Raw genomic sequence first — 24,274 nt, 5'->3', positions numbered from 1 at the left:
ACACTGTCCCATCAAACACTCCCAGGGCAGGTACAGCACGGGTTAGATACAGAGTAAAGCTCCCTCTACACTGTCCCCATCAAACACTCCCAGGGCAGGTACAGCACGGGTTAGATACAGAGTAAAGCTCCCTCTGCACTGTCCCATCAAACACTCCCAGGGCAGGTACAGCACGGGGTAGATGCAGAGTAAAGCTCCATCTACACTGTCCCATCAAACACTCCAGGGCAGGTACAGCACGGGTTAGATACAGAATAATGCTCCCTCTACACTGTCCCATCAAACACTCCCAGCTCAGGTACAGCACGGGGTTAGATACAGAGTGAAGCTCCCTCTACACTGTCCCATCAAACACTCCCAGGGCAGGTACAGCACGGGTTAGATACAGAGTAAAGCTCCCTCTACACTGTCCCATCAAACACTCCCAGGGCAGGTACAGCACGGGTTAGATAGAATATAGCTCCCTCAACACTGTTCCCATCAAACACTCCCAGGGTAGGTACAGCCCGGGTTAGATACAGAGTAAAGCTCCCTCTACACTCTCCCCATCAAACACTCCCAGGGCAGGTACAGCACGGGTTAGATACAGAGTAAAGCTCCCTGTACACTGTCCCCATCAAACACTCCCAGGGCAGGTACAGCACGGGTTAGATACAGAGTAAAGCTCCCTCTACACTGTCCCATCAAACGCTCCCAGGGCAGGTACAGCACGGGTGAGATACAGAGTAAAGCTCCCTCTACACTGTCCCCATCAAACACTCCCAGGGCAGGTACAGCACGGGTTAGATACAGAGTAAAGCTCCCTCTACACTGTCCCCATCAAACACTCCCAGGGCAGGCTCAGATACAGAGTAAAGTTACCTCTGCACTGCCCCATCAAACACTCCCAGGGCAAGTACAGCACGTTCGATACAGAGTAAAGCACCCTCTACACTGTCCCATCAAACACTCCCAGGGCAGGTACAGCACGGGTGAGATACAGAGTAAAGCTCCCTCTACACTGTCCCATCAAACACTCCCAGGGCAGGTACAGCCCGGGTTAGATACAGAGTAAAGCTACCTCTACACTGTCCCATCAAACACTCCCAGGGCAGGTACAGCATGGGTAAGATACAGAGTAAAGCTCCCTCTACACTGTCCCATCAAACACTCCCAGGGCAGGTACAGCACGTTAGATACAGAGTAAAGCACCCTCTACACTGTCCCATCAAACACTCCCAGGGCAGGTACAGCACGGGTGAGATACAGAGTAAAGCTCCCTCTACACTGTCCCATCAAACACTCCCAGGGCAGGTACAACACGGGTCAGATACAGAGTAAAGCTCCCTCTACACTGTCCCCATCAAGCACTCCCAGGGCAGGTACAGCACGGGGTTAGATACAGAGTAAAGCTCCATCTACACTGTCCCCATCAAACACTCCAAGGTCAGGGACAGCACGGGGTTAGATACAGAGTAAAGCTCCCTCTACACTGTCCCATCAAACACTCCAGGGCAGCTTCAGCACGGGTTAGATACAGAGTAAAGCTCCCTCTGCACTGTCCCATCAAACACTCCCAGGGCAGGTACAGCACGTTAGATACAGAGTAAAGCTCCCTCAACACTGTCCCCATCAAACACTCCCAGGGCAGGTGCAGCACGGGGTTACATACAGAATAAAGCTCCCTCTACACTGTCCCATCAAACACTCCCAGGGCAGATACAGCACGGGTTAGATACAGAGTAAAGCTCCCTCTACACTGTACCCATCAAACACTCCCAGGGCAGGAACAGCACGGGTTAGATACAGAGTAAAGCTCCCTCTACACTGTCCCATCAAACACTCCCAGGGCAGGGACAGCACGGGTTAGATACAGAGTAAAGCTCCCTCTACATTGTCCGATCAAACACTCCCAGGGCAGGTACAGCACGGGTTAGATACAGAGTAAAGCTCCCTCTATACTGTCCCATCAAACACTCCCAGGGCAGGTACAGCACGGGTTAGATACAGAGTAAAGCTCCCTCTACACTGTCCCCATCAAACACTCCCAGGGCAGGTACAGCACGGGTTAGATACAGAGTAAAGCTCCCTCTACACTGTCCCATCAAACACTCCCAGGGCAGGTACAGCACGGGGTAGATGCAGAGTAAAGCTCCATCTACACTGTCCCATCAAACACTCCCAGGGCAGGTACAGCACGGGTTAGATACAGAATAATGCTCCCTCTACACTGTCCCCATCAAACACTCCCAGCTCAGGTACAGCACGGGGTTAGATACAGAGTGAAGCTCCCTCTACACTGTCCCATCAAACACTCCCAGGGCAGGTACAGCACGGGTTAGATACAGAGTAAAGCTCCCTCTACACTGTCCCATCAAACACTCCCAGGGCAGGTACAGCACGGGTTAGATAGAATATAGCTCCCTCTACACTGTTCCCATCAAACACTCCCAGGGTAGGTACAGCCCGGTTAGATACAGAGTAAAGCTCCCTCTACACTGTCCCCATCAAACACTCCCAGGGCAGGTACAGCACGGGTTAGATACAGAGTAAAGCTCCCTGTACACTGTCCCCATCAAACACTCCCAGGGCAGGTACAACACGGGTTAGATACAGAGTAAAGCTCCCTCTACACTGTCCCATCAAACACTCCCAGGGCAGGTACAGCACGGGTTAGATACAGAGTAAAGCTCCCTCTACACTGTCCCATCAAACACCCCCAGGGCAGGTACAGCACGGGTGAGATACAGAGTAAAGCTCCCTCTACACTGTCCCATCAAACATTCCCAGGGCAGGTACAGCCCGGGTTAGATACAGAGTAAAGCTCCCTCTACACTGTACCCATCAAACACTCCCAGGGCAGGAACAGCACGGGTTAGATACAGAGTAAAGCTCCCTCTACACTGTCCCATCAAACACTCCCAGGGCAGGGACAGCACGGGTTAGATACAGAGTAAAGCTCCCTCTACATTGTCCGATCAAACACTCCCAGGGCAGGTACAGCACGGGTTAGATACAGAGTAAAGCTCCCTCTATACTGTCCCATCAAACACTCCCAGGGCAGGTACAGCACGGGTTAGATACAGAGTAAAGCTCCCTTTACACTGTCCCCATCAAACACTCCCAGGGCAGGTACAGCACGGGTTAGATACAGAGTAAAGCTCCCTCTACACTGTCCCATCAAACACTCCCAGGGCAGGTACAGCACGGGGTAGATGCAGAGTAAAGCTCCATCTACACTGTCCCATCAAACACTCCCAGGGCAGGTACAGCACGGGTTAGATACAGAATAATGCTCCCTCTACACTGTCCCCATCAAACACTCCCAGCTCAGGTACAGCACGGGGTTAGATACAGAGTGAAGCTCCCTCTACACTGTCCCATCAAACACTCCCAGGGCAGGTACAGCACGGGTTAGATACAGAGTAAAGCTCCCTCTACACTGTCCCATCAAACACTCCCAGGGCAGGTACAGCACGGGTTAGATAGAATATAGCTCCCTCTACACTGTTCCCATCAAACACTCCCAGGGTAGGTACAGCCCGGGTTAGATACAGAGTAAAGCTCCCTCTACACTGTCCCCATCAAACACTCCCAGGGCAGGTACAGCACGGGTTAGATACAGAGTAAAGCTCCCTGTACACTGTCCCCATCAAACACTCCCAGGGCAGGTACAACACGGGTTAGATACAGAGTAAAGCTCCCTCTACACTGTCCCATCAAACACTCCCAGGGCAGGTACAGCACGGGTTAGATACAGAGTAAAGCTCCCTCTACACTGTCCCATCAAACACCCCCAGGGCAGGTACAGCACGGGTGAGATACAGAGTAAAGCTCCCTCTACACTGTCCCATCAAACATTCCCAGGGCAGGTACAGCCCGGGTTAGATACAGAGTAAAGCTACCTCTACACTGTCCCATCAAACACTCCCAGGGCAGGTACAGCATGGGTTAGATACAGAGTAAAGCTCCCTCTACACTGTCCCATCAAACACTCCCAGGGCAGGTACAGCACGTTAGATACAGAGTAAAGCACCCTCTACACTGTCCCATCAAACACTCCCAGGGCAGGTACAGCACGGGTGAGATACAGAGTAAAGCTCCCTCTACACTGTCCCATCAAACACTCCCAGGGCAGGTACAACACGGGTTAGATACAGAGTAAAGCTCCCTCTACACTGTCCCCATCAAGCACTCCCAGGGCAGGTGCAGCACGGGGTTAGATACAGATTAAAGCTCCATCTACACTGTCCTCATCAAACACTCCCAGGTCAGGGACAGCACAGGGGTTAGATACAGAGTAAAGCTCCCTCTACACTGTCCCATCAAACACTCCCAGGGCAGCTTCAGCACGGGTTAGATACAGAGTAAAGCTCCCTCTACACTGTCCCATCAAACACTCCCAGGGTAGGTACAGCACGGGTTAGATACAGAGTAAAGCTCCCTCTACACTGTCCCCATCAAACACTCCCAGGGCAGGTACAGCCCGGGTTCGACACAGAGTAAAGCTCCCTCTAAACTGTCCCCATCAAACACTCCCAGGGCAGGTACAGCATGGGTTAGATACAGAGTAAAGCTGCCTCTACACTGTCCCCATCAAACACTCCCAGGGCAGGTACTACACGGGTTAGATACAGAGTAAAGCTCCCTCTACACTGTCCCCATCAAACACTCCCAGGGCAGGGACAGCACGGGTTAGATACAGAGTAAAGCTCCCTCTACACTGTCCCATCAAACACTCCCAGGGCAGGTACAGCACGGGTTAGATACAGAGTAAAGCTCCCTCTACACTGTCCCATCAAACACTCCGAGGACAGGTACAGCACAGGTTAGATACAGAGTAAAGCTCCCTCTGCACTGTCCCTTCAAACACTCCCAGGGCAGGTACAGCTCGGGTTCGATGCAGAGTAAAGCTCCCTCTACACTGTCCCATCAAACACTCCCAGGGCAGGTACAGCACGTTAGATACAGAGTAAAGCTCCCTCTACACTGTCCCCATCAAACACTCCCAGGGCAGGTGCAGCACGGGGTTAGATACAGAATAAAGCTCCCTCTACACTGTCCCATCAAACGCTCCCAGGGCAGATACAGCACGGGTTAGATACAGAGTAAAGCTCCCTCTGCACTGTCCCCATCAAACACTCCCAGGGCAGGAACAGCACGGGTTAGATACAGAGTAAAGCTTCCCCCAACGCTGTCCCATCAAACACTCCCAGGGCAGGTACAGCACGGGTTAGATACAGAGTAAAGCTCCCTCTACACTGTCCCATCAAACACTCCCAGGGCAGGGACAGCACGGGTTAGATACAGAGTAAAGCTCCCTCTACATTGTCCGATCAAACACTCCCAGGGCAGGTACAGCACGGGTTAGATACAGAGTAAAGCTACCTCTACACTGTCCCCATCAAACACTCCCAGGGCAGGTACAGCACGGGTTAGATACAGGGTAAAGCTTCCCCCAACGCTGTCCCATCAAACACTCCCAGGGCAGGTACAGCACGGGTTAGATACAGAGTAAAGCTCCCTCTACACTGTCCCATCAAACACTCCCAGGGCAGGTACAGCACGGGTTAGATACAGAGTAAAGCTCCCTCTACACTGTCCCATCAAACACTCCCAGGGCAGGTACAGCACGGGTTAGATACAGAGTAAAGCTCCCTCTACACTGTCCCCATCAAACACTCCCAGGGCAGGTACAGCACGGGTTAGATACAGAGTAAAGCTCCCTCTACATGTCCCATCAAACACTCCCAGGGCAGGTACAGCACGGGGTAGATGCAGAGTAAAGCTCCATCTACAATGTCCCATCAAACACTCCCAGGGCAGGTACAGCACGGGTTAGATACAGAATAATGCTCCCTCTACACTGTCCCCATCAAACACTCCCAGCTCAGGTACAGCACGGGGTTAGATACAGAGTGAAGCTCCCTCTACACTGTCCCATCAAACACTCCCAGGGCAGGTACAGCACGGGTTAGATACAGAGTAAAGCTCCCTCTACACTGTCCCATCAAACACTCCCAGGGCAGGTACAGCATGGGTTACATACAGAGTAAAGCTTCCTCTACACTGTCCCATCAAACACTCCCAGGGCAGGTACAGCATGGGTTAGATACAGAGTAAAGCTCCCTCTACACTGTCCCATCAAACACTCCCAGGGCAGGTACAGCGCGGGTTAGAAACAGAGTAAAGCTCCCTCTACACTGTCCCCATCTAACACTCCCAGGGCAGGAACAGCACGGGTTAGATACAGAGTAAAGCTCCCTCTACACTGTCCCATCAAACACTCCCAGGGCAGGGACAGCACGGGTTAGATACAGAGTAAAGCTCTCTCTACACTGTCCCCATCAAACACTCCCAGGGCAGGTACAGCATGGGTTAGATACAGAGTAAAGCTCCCTCTACACTGTCCCATCAAACACTCCCAGGGCAGGTACAGCCCGGTTTAGATACAGAGTAAAGCTCCCTCTACACTGTCCCCATCAAACACTCCCAGGGCAGGTACAGCACGGGTTCGATACAGAGTAAAGCTGCCTCTATATTGTCCCCATCAAACACTCCCAGGGCAGGTACAACACGGGTTAGAAAAAGAGTAAAGCTCCCTCTACACTGTCCCCATCAAACACTCCCATGGCAGGTACAGCACGGGGTTAAATACAGAGTAGAGCTCCCTCTACACTGTCCCCATCAAACACTCCCAGGGCAGGTACAGCACGGGTTCGATACAGAGTAAAGCTCCCTTTACACTGTCCCATCAAACACTCCCAGAGCAGGTACAGCACGGGTTAGATACAGAGTAAAGCTCCCTCTAAACTGTCCCATTAAACACTCCGAGGACAGGTACAGCACGCGTTAGATACAGAGTAAAGCTCCCTCTACACTGTCCCTTCAAACACTCCCAGGGCAGGTACAGCACGGGTGAGATACAGAGTAAAGCTCCCTCTACACTGTCCCATCAAACACTCCCAGGGCAGGTACAACACGGGTTAGATACAGAGTAAAGCTCCCTCTACACTGTCCCCATCAAGAACTCCCAGGGCAGGTACAGCATGGGGTTAGATACAGAGTAAAGCTCCATCTACACTGTCCCCATCAAACACTCCCAGGTCAGGGACAGCACGGGGTTAGATACAGAGTAAAGCTCCCTCTACACTGTCCCCATCAAACACTCCCAGGGCAGCTTCAGCACGGGTTAGATACAGAGTAAAGCTCCCTCTACACTGTCCCATCAAACACTCCCAGGGTAGGTACAGCACGGGTTAGATACAGAGTAAAGCTCCCTCTACACTGTCCCATCAAACACTCCCAGGGGAGGTACAGCACGGGTTAGAAACAGAGTAAAGCTCCCTCTACACTGTCCCCATGAAACACTCCCAGGGCAGGTACAGCCCGGGTTCGACACAGAGTAAAGCTCCCTCTAAACTGTCCCCATCAAACACTCCCAGGGCAGGTACAGCATGGGTTAGATACAGAGTAAAGCTGCCTCGACACTGTCCCCATCAAACACTCCCAGGGCAGGTAGTACATGGGTTAGATACAGAGTAAAGCTCCCTCTACACTGTCCCCATCAAACACTCCCAGGGCAGGGACAGCACGGGGTTAGATACAGAGTAAAGCTCCATCTACACTGTCCCCATCAAACACTCCCAGGGCAGGTACAGCACGGGTTAGATACAGAGTAAAGCTCCCTCTACACTGTCCCATCAAACACTCCCAGGGCAGGTACAGCACGGGTTAGATACAGAGTAAAACTCCCTCTACACTGTCCCATCAAACACTCCGAGGACAGGTACAGCACAGGTTAGATACAGAGTAAAGCTCCCTCTACACTGTCCCTTCAAACACTCCCAGGGCAGGTACAGCTCGGGTTCGATGCAGAGTAAAGCTCCCTCTACACTGTCCCATCAAACACTCCCAGGGCAGGTACAGCACGTTAGATACAGAGTAAAGCTCCCTCTACACTGTCCCCATCAAACACTCCCAGGGCAGGTGCAGCACGGGGTTAGATACAGAATAAAGCTCCCTCTACACTGTCCCATCAAACACTCCCAGGGCAGATACAGCACGGGTTAGATACAGAGTAAAGCTCCCTCTACACTGTCCCCATCAAACACTCCCAGGGCAGGAACAGCACGGGTTAGATACAGAGTAAAGCTCCCTCTACACTGTCCCATCAAACACTCCCAGGGCAGGGACAGCACGGGTTAGATACAGAGTAAAGCTCCCTCTACATTGTCCGATCAAACACTCCCAGGGCAGGTACAGCACGGGTTAGATACAGAGTAAAGCTCCCTCTACACTGTCCCATCAAACACTCCCAGGGCAGGTACAGCACGGGTTAGAAACAGAGTAAAGCTTCCTCTACACTGTCCCCATCAAACACTCCCAGGGCAGGTACAGCACGGGTTAGATACAGGGTAAAGCTTCCCCCAACGCTGTCCCATCAAACACACCCAGGGCAGGTACAGCACGGGTTAGAAACAGAGTAAAGCTCCCTCTACACTGTCCCATCAAACACTCCCAGGGCAGGTACAGCACGGGTTAGATACAGAGTAAAGCTCCCTCTACACTGTCCCATCAAACACTCCCAGGGCAGGTACAGCACGGGTTAGATACAGAGTAAAGCTCCCTCTACACTGTCCCCATCAAACACTCCCAGGGCAGGTACAGCACGGGTTAGATACAGAGTAAAGCCCCCTCTACACTGTCCCCATCAAACACTCCCAGGGCAGGTACAGCACGGGTTAGATACAGAGTAAAGCTCCCTCTACACTGTCCCATCAAACACTCCCAGGGCAGGTACAGCATGGGTTAGATACAGAGTAAAGCTCCCTCTACACTGTCCCCATCAAACACTCCCAGGGCAGGTACAGCACGGGTTAGATACAGAGTAAAGCTCCCTCTACACTGTCCCATCAAACACTCCCAGGGCAGGTACAGCATGGGTTAGATACAGAGTAAAGCTCCCTCTACACTGTCCCATCAAACACTCCCAGGGCAGGTACAGCACGGGTTAGATACAGAGTAAAGCTCCCTCTACACTGTCCCCATCAAACACTCCCAGGGCAGGTACAGCACGGGTTAGATACAGAGTAAAGCTCCCTCTACACTGTCCCCATCAAACACTCCCGGGGCAGGTACAGCACGGGTTAGATACAGAGTAAAGCTCCCTCTACACTGTCCCATCAAACACTCCCAGGGCAGGTACAGCACGGGTTAGATACAGAGTAAAGCTCCCTCTACACTGTCCCATCAAACACTCCCAGGGCAGGTACAGCACGGGTTAGATACAGAGTGAAGCTCCCTCTACACTGTCCCCATCAAACACTCCCAGGGCAAGTACAGCACGGGTTAGATACAGAGTAAAGCTCCCTCTACACTGTCCCATCAAACACTCCCAGGGCAGGTACAGCACGGGTTAGATACAGAGTAAAGCTCCATCTACACTGTCCCATCAAACACTCCCAGGGCAGGTACAGCACGGGGTTAGATACAGAGTAAAGCTCCCTCTACACTGTCCCATCAAACACTCCCAGGGCAGGTACAGCACGGGTTAGATACAGAGTAAAGCTCCCTCTACACTGTCCCCATCAAACACTCCCAGGGCAGGTACAGCACGGGGTTAGATACGGGGTAAAGCTCCCTCTACACTGTCCCATCAAACACTCCCAGGGCAGGTACAGCACGGGTTAGATACAGAGTAAAGCTCCCTCTACACTGTCCCCATCAAACACTCCCAGGGCAGGTACAGCACGGGGTTAGATACAGAGTAAAGCTCCCTCTACACTGTCCCATCAAACACTCCCAGGGCAGGTACAGCACGGGGTTAGATACAGAGTAAAGCTCCCTCTACACTGTCCCATCAAACACTCCCAGGGCAGGTACAGCACGGGGTAGATACAGAGTAAAGCTCCCTCTACACTGTCCCATCAAACACTCCCAGGGCAGGTACAGCACGGGTTAGATGCAGAGGACGGACGGAGGGAGGACGGACGGAGGGAGGACGGAGGGAGGGAGGACGGGCGGAGGGAGGACGGGCGGAGGGAGGACGGACGGAGGGAGGACGGATGGAGGATGGATGGATGGAGGAAGGAAGGATGGATGGATGGACGGATGGAGGAAGGACGGACGGAGGAAGGATGGAAGGATGGACGGAGGAAGAAAGGATGGACAGAGGAAGGATGGACGGAGGAAGGATGGACAGAGGAAGGATGGACAGAGGAAGGATGGACGGATGGAGGAAGGATGGACAGAGGAAGGATGGACGGATGGAGGAAGGATGGACAGAGGAAGGATGGACGGATGGAGGAAGGATGGACAGAGGAAGGATGGATGGAGGAAGGATGGACGGATGGAGGAAGGATGGACGGATGGAGAAGGACGGACGGACGGGGGAAGGACGGACGGATGGAGGATGGACGGACGGAGGACGGACGGAGGGAGGAAGGATGGACGGATGGAGGAAGGACGGACGGAGGGAGGACGGACGGACGGAGGAAGGATGGATGGAGAAAGGACGGACGGAGGAAGGATGGACGGATGGATGGAGGAAGGACGGACGGAGGAAGGATGGACGGATGGAGGAAGCACGGACGGAGAGTTGTACGTGACTCACCGGCAGGAATTGGAGGTTCTGCTATGTCCTGTTTGAAAGCAGTAGTTGGTGTTCAGACAGCAATCCTCCTCTTCGATCCCATCGCCAATCAGATCGGTGCAGTTTCCGGTCTTTGAGTCCAACCCACTGAAGCAGCGGACCGTGGCTGCCCCTGACACAGGATAGTGCGTTAAACCAGGGTCACTGTGCCTTTCCCCTGACCCGACCCCTCAGGAAACTCAGTAACAGAGTCAGTGAATCAGTGGAGGGAGGATTATCCGATTGCCAGAGGCTAGCAGAATTAACGGGCTCAACGGTCGGAGAACTGTGAAGTGACCTTGTGCTGCGACCCTGTGCTTTCTCTGTGGGAGGCTTGACCAAGTCCAGGTTTCTGAATTCCCCCGTCTGACGGACAGAGACTGACCAGCACCGCGCTGAGAGCGAGTTTCAAACTGAACTCTCGCTCAAGAGTCGTAGCATGGCGTGGGGAGACGGGAGGTCTGGGGCTGTTGGCTGGGGCTTTTTCCTAAATTAGTTCCTGGGATGTGGGTGTCGTTGGCAAGGCCGGCATTTATTGCCCATCCCTAGTCGCCCTCGAGAAGGTGGTGGTGAGCCGCCTTCTTGAACCGCTGCAGTCCGTGTGGTGAAGGTACTCCCACAGCGCTGTTAGGGAGGGAGTTCCAGGATTTTGATCCAGCGACGATGAAGGATCGGCTGATATATTTCCAAGTCAGGATGGTGTGTGTGACTCGGAGGGGAACTTGGAGGTGGCGGTGTTCCCATGCGCCTGCTGCCCTTGTCCTTCTAGGTGGAAGAGGTCGCGGGTTTGGGAGGTGCTGCCGAAGAAGCCTTGGCGAGTTGCTGCAGTGCATCTTGTAGATGGTCCACACTGCAGCCACGGTGCGCCGGTGGTGGAGGGAGTGAATGTTTAAGGTGGTGGACGGGGTGACGATCAAGTGCCTTGGGGGGTCTTGGCCTGGAGTCGGAGCCACACTGGCAGGGTGCCATATACCTGCTCCTCCCTGACGATGTTGGCCATCTCTTGCTGGCCTCACAAGGCGGAAGGACGAGTGAAGCAGGCGGGATTGGATGCTGACAGCCCGACAATGAGCAGGATTATTGGATTCCCCTGCCCTGGGATCCTCGGCCAGCCCCTGGAACCTGATTAAACTGCACATTCACTCAAGACTGATCAATACTTCCCAACTCTGACTGGTTTCCTCCGCACTGGAGTGAGACTTGATTTGAACATTTCATTCATGGAATCTCGGTGTTGCCCACTGCACGTTATCACCTTTCATCTCATCGCGTGTACTCTGCGCGTATAACTCAGGATTATTTGGAGGGTCGGGTGGATTCAGTCACAGGATTTTCACGGGTAGTTCACACAGAGACCGGCTGTTCGTAGCCAAAAGTTTAAACCCTCAACTCTGCCAACACTGACAATCAGAAAAAGCCCCTTAGACCCAACCACTTCCTCCCAACATAGACAGTCGCAGCGATCGCTGTCTGGGGCGGTACAGACAGAGTCTGGGTGATCGCTGTCTGGGGCAGTACAGATGGAGTCTCGGTGATCACAGTCTGGGGGCAGTACAGACGGAGTCTGGGTGATCGCTGTCTGGGGCGGTACAGACGGAGTCTCGGTGATCAGAGTCTGGGGCAGTACAGACAGAGTCTAGGTGATCGCTGTCTGGGGCGGTACAGACAGAGCCTGGGTGATCGTTGTCTGGGGCGGTACAGAGTCTAGGTGATCAGTCTGGGGCGGTACAGAGTCTAGGTGATCGTTGTCTGGGGGCAGTACAGACGGAGTCTCAGTGATCACAGTCTGGGGCGGTACAGACGGAGTCTAGGTGATCACAGTCTGGGGCGGTACAGACGGTGTCTCAGTGATCACAGTCTGGGGCAGTACAGACGGAGTCTCAGTGATCACAGTCTGGGGCTGGTACAGACGGTGTCTCAGTGATCACAGTCTGGGGGCAGTATAGACGGAGTCTCGGTGATCACAGTCTGGGGCAGTACAGACGGTGTCTCGGTCATTGCTCTCTGGGGGCTGGTACAGACGGTGTCTCGGTGATCACAGTCTGGGGCAGTACAGACGGTGTCTCAGTGATCACAGTCTGGGGGCAGTATAGGCGGTGTCTCGGTGATCACAGTCTGGGGGCAGTATAGGCGGTGTCTCGGTGATCACAGTCTGGGGGCAGTATAGGCGGTGTCTCGGTGATCGCAGTCTGGGGGCAGTATAGACGGTGTCTCGGTGATCATTGTCTGGGGGCAGTATAGACGGTGTCTCGGTGATCACAGTCTGGGGGCAGTATAGAGGGTGTCTCGGTGATCACTGTCTGGGGGCAGTATAGACGGTGTCTCAGTGATCACAGTCTGGGGCAGTACAGACGGTGTCTCGGTGATCACAGTCTGGGGGCAGTATAGACGGTGTCTCAGTGATCACAGTCTGGGGCAGTACAGATGGTGTCTCGGTGATCACAGTCTGGGGGCAGTATAGACGGAGTCTCAGTGATCACTGTCTGGGGGCTGGTACAGACGGAGTCTCGGTGATCACAGTCTAGGGGCAGTATAGACGGCGTCTCAGTGATCGCTGTCTGGGGGCAGTATAGACGGTGTCTCAGTGATCATTGTCTGGGGGCAGTATAGACGGTGTCTCGGTGATCATTGTCTGGGGGCAGTATAGACGGTGTCTCGGTGATCACAGTCTGGGGGCAGTATAGACGGTGTCTCGGTGATCATTGTCTGGGGGCAGTATAGACGGTGTCTCGGTGATCACAGTCTGGGGGCAGTATAGAGGGTGTCTCGGTGATCACTGTCTGGGGGCAGTACAGACGGTGTCTCAGTGATCGCTGTCTAGGGGCAGTATAGACGGTGTCTCGGTGATCACTGTCTGGGGGCAGTATAGACGGTGTCTCGGTGATCACAGTCTGGGGGCAGTATAGACGGTGTCTCGGTGATCACAGTCTGGGGGCAGTATAGACGGTGTCTCAGTGATCACAGTCTGGGGGCAGTACAGACGGTGTCTCAGTGATCATTGTCTGGGGGCAGTATAGACGGTGTCTCGGTGATCGCTGTCTGGGGGCAGTATAGACGGTGTCTCGGTGATCGCTGTCTGGGGGCAGTATAGACGGAGTCTCGGTGATCACAGTCTGGGGGCAGTATAGACGGTGTCTCGGTGATCACTGTCTGGGGGCAGTATAGACGGTGTCTCGGTGATCGCAGTCTGGGGGCTGGTACAGACGGCGTCTCAGTGATCACTGTCTGGGGGCAGTATAGACGGTGTCTCGGTGATCACTGTCTGGGGGCAGTACAGACGGTGTCTCAGTGATCACAGTCTGGGGGCAGTATAGACGGTGTCTCGGTGATCACTGTCTGGGGGCAGTATAGACGGTGTCTCAGTGATCACTGTCTGGGGGCAGTATAGACGGAGTCTCAGTGATCACAGTCTGGGGGCAGTATAGACGGAGTCTCGGTGATCACAGTCTGGGGGCAGTATAGACGGTGTCTCGGTGATCACTGTCTGGGGGCAGTATAGACGGTGTCTCGGTGATCACTGTCTGGGGGCAGTATAGACGGTGTCTCGGTGATCGCTGTCTGGGGGCAGTATAGACGGTGTCTCGGTGATCACTGTCTGGGGGCAGTATAGACGGTGTCTCGGTGATCGCTGTCTGGGGGCAGTATAGACGGTGTCTCGGTGATCACTGTCTGGGGGCAGTATAGACGGTGTCTCGGTGATCACAGTCTGGGGGCAGTATAGACGGTGTCTCGGTGATCACAGTCTGGGGGCAGTATAGACGGTGTCTCGGTGATCACAGTCTGGGGGCAGTATAGACGGTGTCTCGGTGAGCGCTGTCTGGGGGCAGTATAGACGGTGTCTCGGTGATCACTGTCTGGGGGCAGTATAGACGGTGTCTCGGTGATCGCTGTCTGGGGACAGTATAGACGGAGTCTCGGTGATCACAGTCTGGGGGCAGTATAGACGGTGTCTCGGTGATCGCTGTCTGGGGGCAGTACAGACGGTGTCTCGGTGATCACAGTCTGGGGGCAGTATAGACGGTGTCTCGGTGATCACAGTCTGGGGCGGAACAGGCGGTGTCTCAGTGATCACAGTCTGGGGCGGTACAGACGGTGTCTCGGTGATCACAGTCTGGGGCGGTACAGACGGTGTCTCAGTGATCACAGTCTGGGGCGGTACAGACGGTGTCTCGGTGATCACAGTCTGGGGCGGTACAGACGCAGTCTCAGTGATCACAGTCTGGGGCAGTACAGACGGTGTCTCAGTGATCGCTGTCTGGGGCAGTACAGACGGTGTCTCGGTGATCACTGTCTGGGGGCAGTATAGACGGAGTCTCAGTGATCGCTGTCTGGGGCAGTACAGACGGTGTCTCAGTGATCACTGTTTGGGGGCTGGTACAGACGGTGTCTCAGTGATCACAGTCTGGGGGCAGTATAGACAGAGTCTCGGTGATCACAGTCTGGGGCAGTACAGACGGTGTCTCGGTCATTGCTCTCTGGGGGCTGGTACAGACGGTGTCTCGGTGATCACAGTCTGGGGCAGTACAGACGGTGTCTCAGTGATCACAGTCTGGGGCAGTACAGACGGTGTCTCGGTGATCACAGTCTGGGGGCAGTATAGGCGGTGTCTCGGTGATCGCAGTCTGGGGGCAGTATAGACGGTGTCTCGTGATCGCTGTCTGGGGCAGTATAGACGGTGTCTCAGTGATCACAGTCTGGGGGCAGTATAGACGGAGTCTCAGTGATCACTGTCTGGGGGCTGGTACAGACGGAGTCTCGGTGATCACAGTCTAGGGGCAGTATAGATGGCGTCTCAGTGATCGCTGTCTGGGGGCAGTACAGACGGTGTCTCAGTGATCATTGTCTGGGGGCAGTATAGACGGTGTCTCAGTGATCATTGTCTGGGGGCAGTATAGACGGTGTCTCGGTGATCACAGTCTGGGGGCAGTATAGACGGTGTCTCGGTGATCACAGTCTGGGGGCAGTATAGACGGTGTCTCGGTGATCATTGTCTGGGGGCAGTATAGACGGTGTCTCGGTGATCACAGTCTGGGGGCAGTATAGACGGTGTCTCGGTGATCACTGTCTGGGGGCAGTATAGACGGTGTCTCGGTGATCACAGTCTGGGGGCAGTATAGACGGTGTCTCAGTGATCACAGTCTGGGGGCAGTATAGACGGTGTCTCGGTGATCACTGTCTGGGGGCAGTATAGACGGTGTCTCGGAGATCACAGTCTGGGGGCAGTATAGACGGTGTCTCGGTGATCACAGTCTGGGGGCAGTATAGACGGTGTCTCGGTGATCGCTGTCTGGGGGCAGTATAGACGGTGTCTTGGTGATCACTGTCTGGGGCAGAATAGACGGAGTCTCGGTGATCACAGTCTGGGGCAGAAAAGACGGTGTCTCGGTGATCACTGTCTGGGGGCAGTATAGACGGTGTCTCGGTGATCGCTGTCTGGGGGCAGTATAGACGGTGTCTCGGTGATCACTGTCTGGGGGCAGTATAGACGGTGTCTCGGTGATCACAGTCTGGGGGCAGTATAGACGGTGTCTCGGTGATCACTGTCTGGGGGCAGTATAGACGGTGTCTCGGTGATCACTGTCTGGGGGCAGTATAGACGGTGTCTCGGTGATCACTGTCTGGGGGCAGTATAGACGGTGTCTCGGTGATCACTGTCTGGGGGCAGGATAGACGGAGTCTCGGTGATCACAGTCTGGGGGCAGTATAGACGGTGTCTCAGTGATCACTGTCTGGTGGCAGTATAGACGGAGTCTCGGTGATCACAGTCTGGGGGCAGTATAGACGGTGTCTCGGTGATCACTGTCTGGGGGCAGTACAGACGGTGTCTCGGTGATCACTGTCTGGGGGCAGTATAGACGGTGTCTCGGTGATCACTGTCTGGGGGCAGTATAGACGGTGTCTCGGTGATCGCTGTCTGGTGGCAGTATAGACGGTGTCTCGGTGATCACTGTCTGGGGCAGTATAGACGGTGTCTCGGTGATCGCTGTCTGGGGGCAGTATAGACGGTGTCTCGGTGATCGCTGTCTGGGGGCAGTATAGACGGTGTCTCGGTGATCCCTGTCTGGGGGCAGTATAGACGGTGTCTCGGTGATCGCTGTCTGGGGGCAGTATAGACGGTGTCTCGGTGATCACTGTCTGGGGGCAGTATAGACGGTGTCTCGGTGATCACAGTCTGGGGGCAGTATAGACGGTGTCTCGGTGATCACAGTCTGGGGGCAGTATAGACGGTGTCTCGGTGATCACAGTCTGGGGGCAGTATAGACGGTGTCTCGGTGAGCGCTGTCTGGGGGCAGTATAGACGGTGTCTCGGTGATCACTGTCTGGGGGCAGTATAGACGGTGTCTCGGTGATCGCTGTCTGGGGGCAGTATAGACGGTGTCTCGGTGATCACTGTCTGGGGACAGTATAGACGGAGTCTCGGTGATCACAGTCTGGGGGCAGTACAGGCGGAGTCTTGGTGATCGCTGTCTGGGGGCAGTATAGACGGTGTCTCGGTGATCGCTGTCTGGGGGCAGTACAGACGGTGTCTCGGTGATCACAGTCTGGGGGCAGTATAGACGGTGTCTCGGTGATCACAGTCTGGGGCGGAACAGGCGGTGTCTCAGTGATCACAGTCTGGGGCGGTACAGACGGTGTCTCGGTGATCACAGTCTGGGGCGGTACAGACGGTGTCTCAGTGATCACAGTCTGGGGCGGTACAGACGGTGTCTCGGTGATCAAAGTCTGGGGCGGTACAGACGCAGTCTCAGTGATCACAGTCTGGGGCAGTACAGACGGTGTCTCAGTGATCGCTGTCTGGGGCAGTACAGACGGTGTCTCGGTGATCACTGTCTGGGGGCAGTATAGACGGAGTCTCAGTGATCGCTGTCTGGGGCAGTACAGACGGTGTCTCAGTGATCACTGTTTGGGGGCTGGTACAGACGGTGTCTCAGTGATCACAGTCTGGGGGCAGTATAGACAGAGTCTCGGTGATCACAGTCTGGGGCAGTACAGACGGTGTCTCGGTCATTGCTCTCTGGGGGCTGGTACAGACGGTGTCTCGGTGATCACAGTCTGGGGCAGTACAGACGGTGTCTCAGTGATCACAGTCTGGGGCAGTACAGACGGTGTCTCGGTGATCACAGTCTGGGGGCAGTATAGGCGGTGTCTCGGTGATCGCAGTCTGGGGGCAGTATAGACGGTGTCTCGTGATCGCTGTCTGGGGCAGTATAGACGGTGTCTCAGTGATCACAGTCTGGGGGCAGTATAGACGGAGTCTCAGTGATCACTGTCTGGGGGCTGGTACAGACGGAGTCTCGGTGATCACAGTCTAGGGGCAGTATAGATGGCGTCTCAGTGATCGCTGTCTGGGGGCAGTACAGACGGTGTCTCAGTGATCATTGTCTGGGGGCAGTATAGATGGTGTCTCAGTGATCATTGTCTGGGGGCAGTATAGACGGTGTCTCGGTGATCACAGTCTGGGGGCAGTATAGACGGTGTCTCGGTGATCATTGTCTGGGGGCAGTATAGACGGTGTCTCGGTGATCACAGTCTGGGGGCAGTATAGACGGTGTCTCGGTGATCATTGTCTGGGGGCAGTATAGACGGTGTCTCGGTGATCACAGTCTGGGGGCAGTATAGACGGTGTCTCGGTGATCACTGTCTGGGGGCAGTATAGACGGTGTCTCGGTGATCACAGTCTGGGGGCAGTATAGACGGTGTCTCAGTGATCACAGTCTGGGGGCAGTATAGACGGTGTCTCGGTGATCACTGTCTGGGGGCAGTATAGACGGTGTCTCGGTGATCACAGTCTGGGGGCAGTATAGACGGTGTCTCGGTGATCACAGTCTGGGGGCAGTATAGACGGTGTCTCGGTGATCGCTGTCTGGGGGCAGTATAGACGGTGTCTTGGTGATCACTGTCTGGGGCAGAATAGACGGAGTCTCGGTGATCACAGTCTGGGGCAGAAAAGACGGTGTCTCGGTGATCACTGTCTGGGGGCAGTATAGACGGTGTCTCGGTGATCGCTGTCTGGGGGCAGTATAGACGGTGTCTCGGTGATCACTGTCTGGGGGCAGTATAGACGGTGTCTCGGTGATCACAGTCTGGGGGCAGTATAGACGGTGTCTCGGTGATCACTGTCTGGGGGCAGTATAGACGGTGTCTCGGTGATCACTGTCTGGGGGCAGTATAGACGGTGTCTCGGTGATCACTGTCTGGGGGCAGTATAGACGGTGTCTCGGTGATCACTGTCTGGGGGCAGGATAGACGGAGTCTCGGTGATCACAGTCTGGGGGCAGTATAGACGGTGTCTCAGTGATCACTGTCTAGGGGCAGTATAGACGGTGTCTCGGTGATCACAGTCTGGGGGCAGTATAGACGGTGTCTCGGTGATCACTGTCTCGGGGCAGTATAGACGGTGTCTCAGTGATCACTGTCTGGTGGCAGTATAGACGGAGTCTCGGTGATCACAGTCTGGGGGCAGTATAGACGGTGTCTCGGTGATCACTGTCTGGGGGCAGTACAGACGGTGTCTCGGTGATCACTGTCTGGGGGCAGTATAGACGGTGTCTCGGTGATCACTGTCTGGGGGCAGTATAGACGGTGTCTCGGTGATCGCTGTCTGGGGGCAGTATAGACGGTGTCTCGGTGATCACTGTCTGGGGGCAGTATAGACGGTGTCTCGGTGATCGCTGTCTGGGGCAGTATAGACGGTGTCTCGGTGATCACTGTCTGGGGGCAGTATAGACGGTGTCTCGGTGATCACAGTCTGGGGGCAGTATAGACGGTGTCTCGGTGATCACAGTCTGGGGGCAGTATAGACGGTGTCTCGGTGATCACAGTCTGGGGGCAGTATAGACGGTGTCTCGGTGAGCGCTGTCTGGGGGCAGTATAGACGGTGTCTCGGTGATCACTGTCTGGGGGCAGTATAGACGGTGTCTCGGTGATCGCTGTCTGGGGACAGTATAGACGGAGTCTCGGTGATCACAGTCTGGGGGCAGTACAGGCGGAGTCTTGGTGATCACTGTCTGGGGGCAGTATAGACGGTGTCTCGGTGATCGCTGTCTGGGGGCAGTACAGACCGTGTCTCGGTGATCACAGTCTGGGGGCAGTATAGACGGTGTCTCGGTGATCACAGTCTGGGGCGGAACAGGCGGTGTCTCAGTGATCACAGTCTGGGGCGGTACAGACGGTGTCTCGGTGATCACAGTCTGGGGCGGTACAGACGGTGTCTCAGTGATCACAGTCTGGGGCGGTACAGACGGTGTCTCGGTGATCACAGTCTGGGGCGGTACAGACGCAGTCTCAGTGATCACAGTCTGGGGCAGTACAGACGGTGTCTCAGTGATCGCTGTCTGGGGCAGTACAGACGGTGTCTCGGTGATCACTGTCTGGGGCAGTATAGACGGAGTCTCAGTGATTGCTGTCTGGGGCAGTACAGACGGTGTCTCAGTGATCACTGTTTGGGGGCTGGTACAGACGGTGTCTCAGTGATCACAGTCTGGGGGCAGTATAGACAGAGTCTCGGTGATCACAGTCTGGGGCAGTACAGACGGTGTCTCGGTCATTGCTCTCTGGGGGCTGGTACAGACGGTGTCTCGGTGATCACAGTCTGGGGCAGTACAGACGGTGTCTCAGTGATCACAGTCTGGGGCAGTACAGACGGTGTCTCGGTGATCACAGTCTGGGGGCAGTATAGGCGGTGTCTCGGTGATCGCAGTCTGGGGGCAGTATAGACGGTGTCTCGTGATCGCTGTCTGGGGCAGTATAGACGGTGTCTCAGTGATCACAGTCTGGGGGCAGTATAGACGGAGTCTCAGTGATCACTGTCTGGGGGCTGGTACAGACGGAGTCTCGGTGATCACAGTCTAGGGGCAGTATAGATGGCGTCTCAGTGATCGCTGTCTGGGGGCAGTACAGACGGTGTCTCAGTGATCATTGTCTGGGGGCAGTATAGACGGTGTCTCAGTGATCATTGTCTGGGGGCAGTATAGACGGTGTCTCGGTGATCACAGTCTGGGGGCAGTATAGACGGTGTCTCGGTGATCATTGTCTGGGGGCAGTATAGACGGTGTCTCGGTGATCACAGTCTGGGGGCAGTATAGACGGTGTCTCGGTGATCATTGTCTGGGGGCAGTATAGACGGTGTCTCGGTGATCACAGTCTGGGGGCAGTATAGACGGTGTCTCGGTGATCACTGTCTGGGAGCAGTATAGACGGTGTCTCGGTGATCACAGTCTGGGGGCAGTATAGACGGTGTCTCAGTGATCACAGTCTGGGGGCAGTATAGACGGTGTCTCGGTGATCACTGTCTGGGGGCAGTATAGACGGTGTCTCGGTGATCACAGTCTGGGGGCAGTATAGACGGTGTCTCGGTGATCACAGTCTGGGGGCAGTATAGACGGTGTCTCGGTGATCGCTGTCTGGGGGCAGTATAGACGGTGTCTTGGTGATCACTGTCTGGGGCAGAATAGACGGAGTCTCGGTGATCACAGTCTGGGGCAGAAAAGACGGTGTCTCGGTGATCATTGTCTGGGGGCAGTATAGACGGTGTCTCGGTGATCGCAGTCTGGGGGCTGGTACAGACGGCGTCTCAGTGATCACTGTCTGGGGGCAGTATAGACGGTGTCTCGGTGATCACTGTCTGGGGGCAGTATAGACGGTGTCTCAGTGATCACAGTCTGGGGGCAGTACAGACGGTGTCTCGGTGATCACTGTCTGGGGCAGTATAGACGGTGTCTCAGTGATCGCTGTCTGGGGGCAGTATAGACCGTGGCTCAGTGATCACAGTCTGGTGGCAGTATAGACGGTGTCTCGGTGATCGCAGTCTGGGGGCAGTATAGACGGTGTCTCAGTGATCACAGTCTGGGGGCAGTATAGACGGTGTCTCGGTGATCACTGTCTGGGGGCAGTATAGACGGTGTCTCGGTGATCGCTGTCTGGGGGCTGGTACAGACGGTGTCTCGGTGATCACTGTCTGGGGGCAGTATAGACGGCGTCTCAGTGACCACAGTCTGGGGGCAGTATAGACGGTGTCTCAGTGATCACAGTCTGGGGCAGTATAGACGGTGTCTCGGTGATCACAGTCTGGGGCAGTATAGACGGTGTCTCAGTGATCGCTATCTGGGGGCAGTATAGACGGAGTCTCAGTGATCACTGTCTGGGGGCAGTATAGACGGTGTCTCGGTGATCACTGTCTGGGGGCAGTACAGACGGTGTCTTGGTGATCACAGTCTGGGGGCAGTATAGACGGTGTCTCGGTGATCACAGTCTGGGGGCAGTATAGACGGTGTCTCGGTGATCACTGTCTGGGGGCAGTATAGACGGTGTCTCGGTGATCACTGTCTGGGGGCAGTATAGACGGTGTCTCGGTGATCGCTGTCTGGGGCAGTATAGACGGTGTCTCGGTGATCACAGTCTGGGGGCAGTATAGACGGTGTCTCGGTGATCGCTGTCTGGGGGCAGTATAGACGGTGTCTCGGTGATCACTGTCTGGGGGCAGTATAGACGGTGTCTCGGTGATCACTGTCTGGGGGCAGTATAGACGGTGTCTCGGTGATCACTGTCTGGGGGCAGTATAGACGGTGTCTCGGTGATCACTGTCTGGGGGCAGTATAGACGGTGTCTCGGTGATCACAGTCTGGGGGCAGTATAAACGGTGTCTCAGTGATCACAGTCTGGGGGCAGTGTAGACGGTGTCTCGGTGATCACAGTCTGGGGGCAGTATAGACGGTGTCTCGGTGATCACTGTCTGGGGGCAGTATAGACGGAGTATCGGTGATCACTGTCTGGGGGCAGTATAGACGGTGTCTCGGTGATCACAGTCTGGGGGCAGTATAGACGGTGTCTCGGTGATCACTGTCTGGGGGCAGTATAGACGGTGTCTCGGTGATCACTGTCTGGGGGCAGTACAGACGGTGTCTCGGTGATCGCTGTCTGGGGGCAGTATAGACGGTGTCTCGGTGATCACAGTCTGGGGGCAGGACAGACGGTGTCTCGGTGATCGCTGTCTGGGGGCAGTATAGACGGTGTCTCGGTGATCACTGTCAGGGGGCAGTATAGACGGTGTCTCGGTGATCGCTGTCTGGGGGCAGTATAGACGGTGTCTCGGTGATCGCTGTCTGGGGGCAGTATAGACGGTGTCTCAGTGATCACAGTCTGGGGGCAGTATAGACGGTGTCTCGGTGATCACAGTCTGGGGGCAGTATAGACGGTGTCTCAGTGATCGCTGTCTGGGGGCAGTATAGACGGTGTCTCGGTGATCACTGACTGGGGGCAGTATAGACGGTGTCTCGGTGATCACAGTCTGGGGGCAGTATAGACGGTGTCTCGGTGATCACAGTCTGGGGGCAGTATAGACGGTGTCTCGGTGATCGCTGTCTGGGGGCAGTATAGACGGAGTCTCGGTGATCACAGTCTGGGGGCAGTACAGGCGGAGTCTTGGTGATCACTGTCTGGGGGCAGTATAGACGGTGTCTCGGTGATCATTGATTGGGGGCATTACAGACGGTGTCTCAGTGATCGCTGTCTGGGGGCAGTACAGACGGTGTCTCAGTGATCGCTGTCTGGGGGCAGTATAGACGGTGTCTCAGTGATCACTGTCTGGGGGCAGTATAGATGGTGTCTCGGTGATCACAGTCTGGGGGCAGTATAGACGGTGTCTCGGTGATCGCTGTCTGGGGGCAGTATAGACGGTGTCTCGGTGATCACTGTCGGGGGGCAGTATAGACGGTGTCTCGGTGATCGCTGTCTGGGGGCAGTATAGACGGAGTCTCGGTGATCACAGTCTGGGGGCAGTACAGGAGGAGTCTTGGTGATCACAGTCTGGGGGCAGTATAGACGGTGTCTCGGTGATCACTGTCTGGGGGCAGTATAGACGGTGTCTCAGTGATCACAGTCTGGGGGCAGTATAGACGGTGTCTCGGTGATCGCTGTCTGGGGGCAGTATAGACGGTGTCTCGGTGATCACTGTCTGGGGGCAGTATAGACGGTGTCTCGGTGATCACTGTCTGGGGGCAGTATAGACGGTGTCTCAGTGATCACTGTCTGGGGGCAGTATAGACGGAGTCTCGGTGATCACACTCTGGGGGCAGTATAGACGGTGTCTCAGTGATCACTGTCTGGGGGCAGTATAGACGGTGTCTCAGTGATCGCTGTCTGGGGGCAGTATAGACGGAGTCTCAGTGATCACTGTCTGGGGGCAGTATAGACGGTGTCTCGGTGATCACTGTCTGGGGGCAGTATAGACGGTGTCTCGGTGATCACAGTCTGGGGGCAGTATAGACGGTGTCTCGGTGATCGCTGTCTCGGGGCAGTATAGACGGTGTCTCGGTGATCACTGTCTGGGGGCAGTATAGGCGGTGTCTCAGTGATCGCTGTCTGGGGGCAGTATAGACGGAGTCTCAGTGATCACTGTCTGGGGGCAGTACAGACGGTGTCTCGGTGATCACAGTCTGGGGCAGTATAGACGGTGTCTCGGTGATCACTGTCTGGGGGCAGTATAGACGGTGTCTCGGTGATCGCTGTCTGGGGGCAGTATAGACTGTGTCTCAGTGATCACTGTCTGGGGGCAGTATAGACGGTGTCTCGGTGATCACTGTCTGGGGGCAGTGCAGACGGAATCTCAGTGATCGCTGTCTGGGGGCAGTATAGACGGTGTCTCGGTGATCGCTGTCTGGGGCA

General features: G+C 55.1%; 2 protein-coding genes across 3 annotated transcripts in view; one reads left to right on the top strand and one right to left on the bottom strand.

Moving 5' to 3' along the window:
* LOC147086636 (properdin-like) overlaps positions 1 to 11,612 on the bottom strand; it is a 184,552-nt gene extending 172,940 nt beyond the window's left edge. The window contains exons 1-2 of the mRNA XM_085978229.1: positions 11,534 to 11,612; positions 10,595 to 10,790 (exon numbers count right to left, since the gene is read on the bottom strand). Of these exons, the coding sequence (XP_085834355.1) occupies positions 10,595 to 10,790; positions 11,534 to 11,612 (275 nt within the window). The remainder of the gene's footprint in view (positions 1 to 10,594; positions 10,791 to 11,533) is intronic.
* Positions 1 to 24,274, top strand: part of LOC147086635 (forkhead box protein P2-like) — a 427,219-nt gene that overhangs the window by 330,736 nt on the left and 72,209 nt on the right. The gene's annotated exons all lie outside the window — the stretch shown is intronic.

This window comes from Somniosus microcephalus, unplaced genomic scaffold (genome assembly GCF_052327205.1).
Source record: "Somniosus microcephalus isolate GS21.2 unplaced genomic scaffold, FLI_Smic_1.0 unresolved_chr7, whole genome shotgun sequence".
Lineage (NCBI taxonomy): Eukaryota > Metazoa > Chordata > Chondrichthyes > Squaliformes > Somniosidae > Somniosus > Somniosus microcephalus.
Note: the sequence above shows the minus strand (reverse complement) of the source record. Positions and strands in the feature narration are given on the sequence as shown.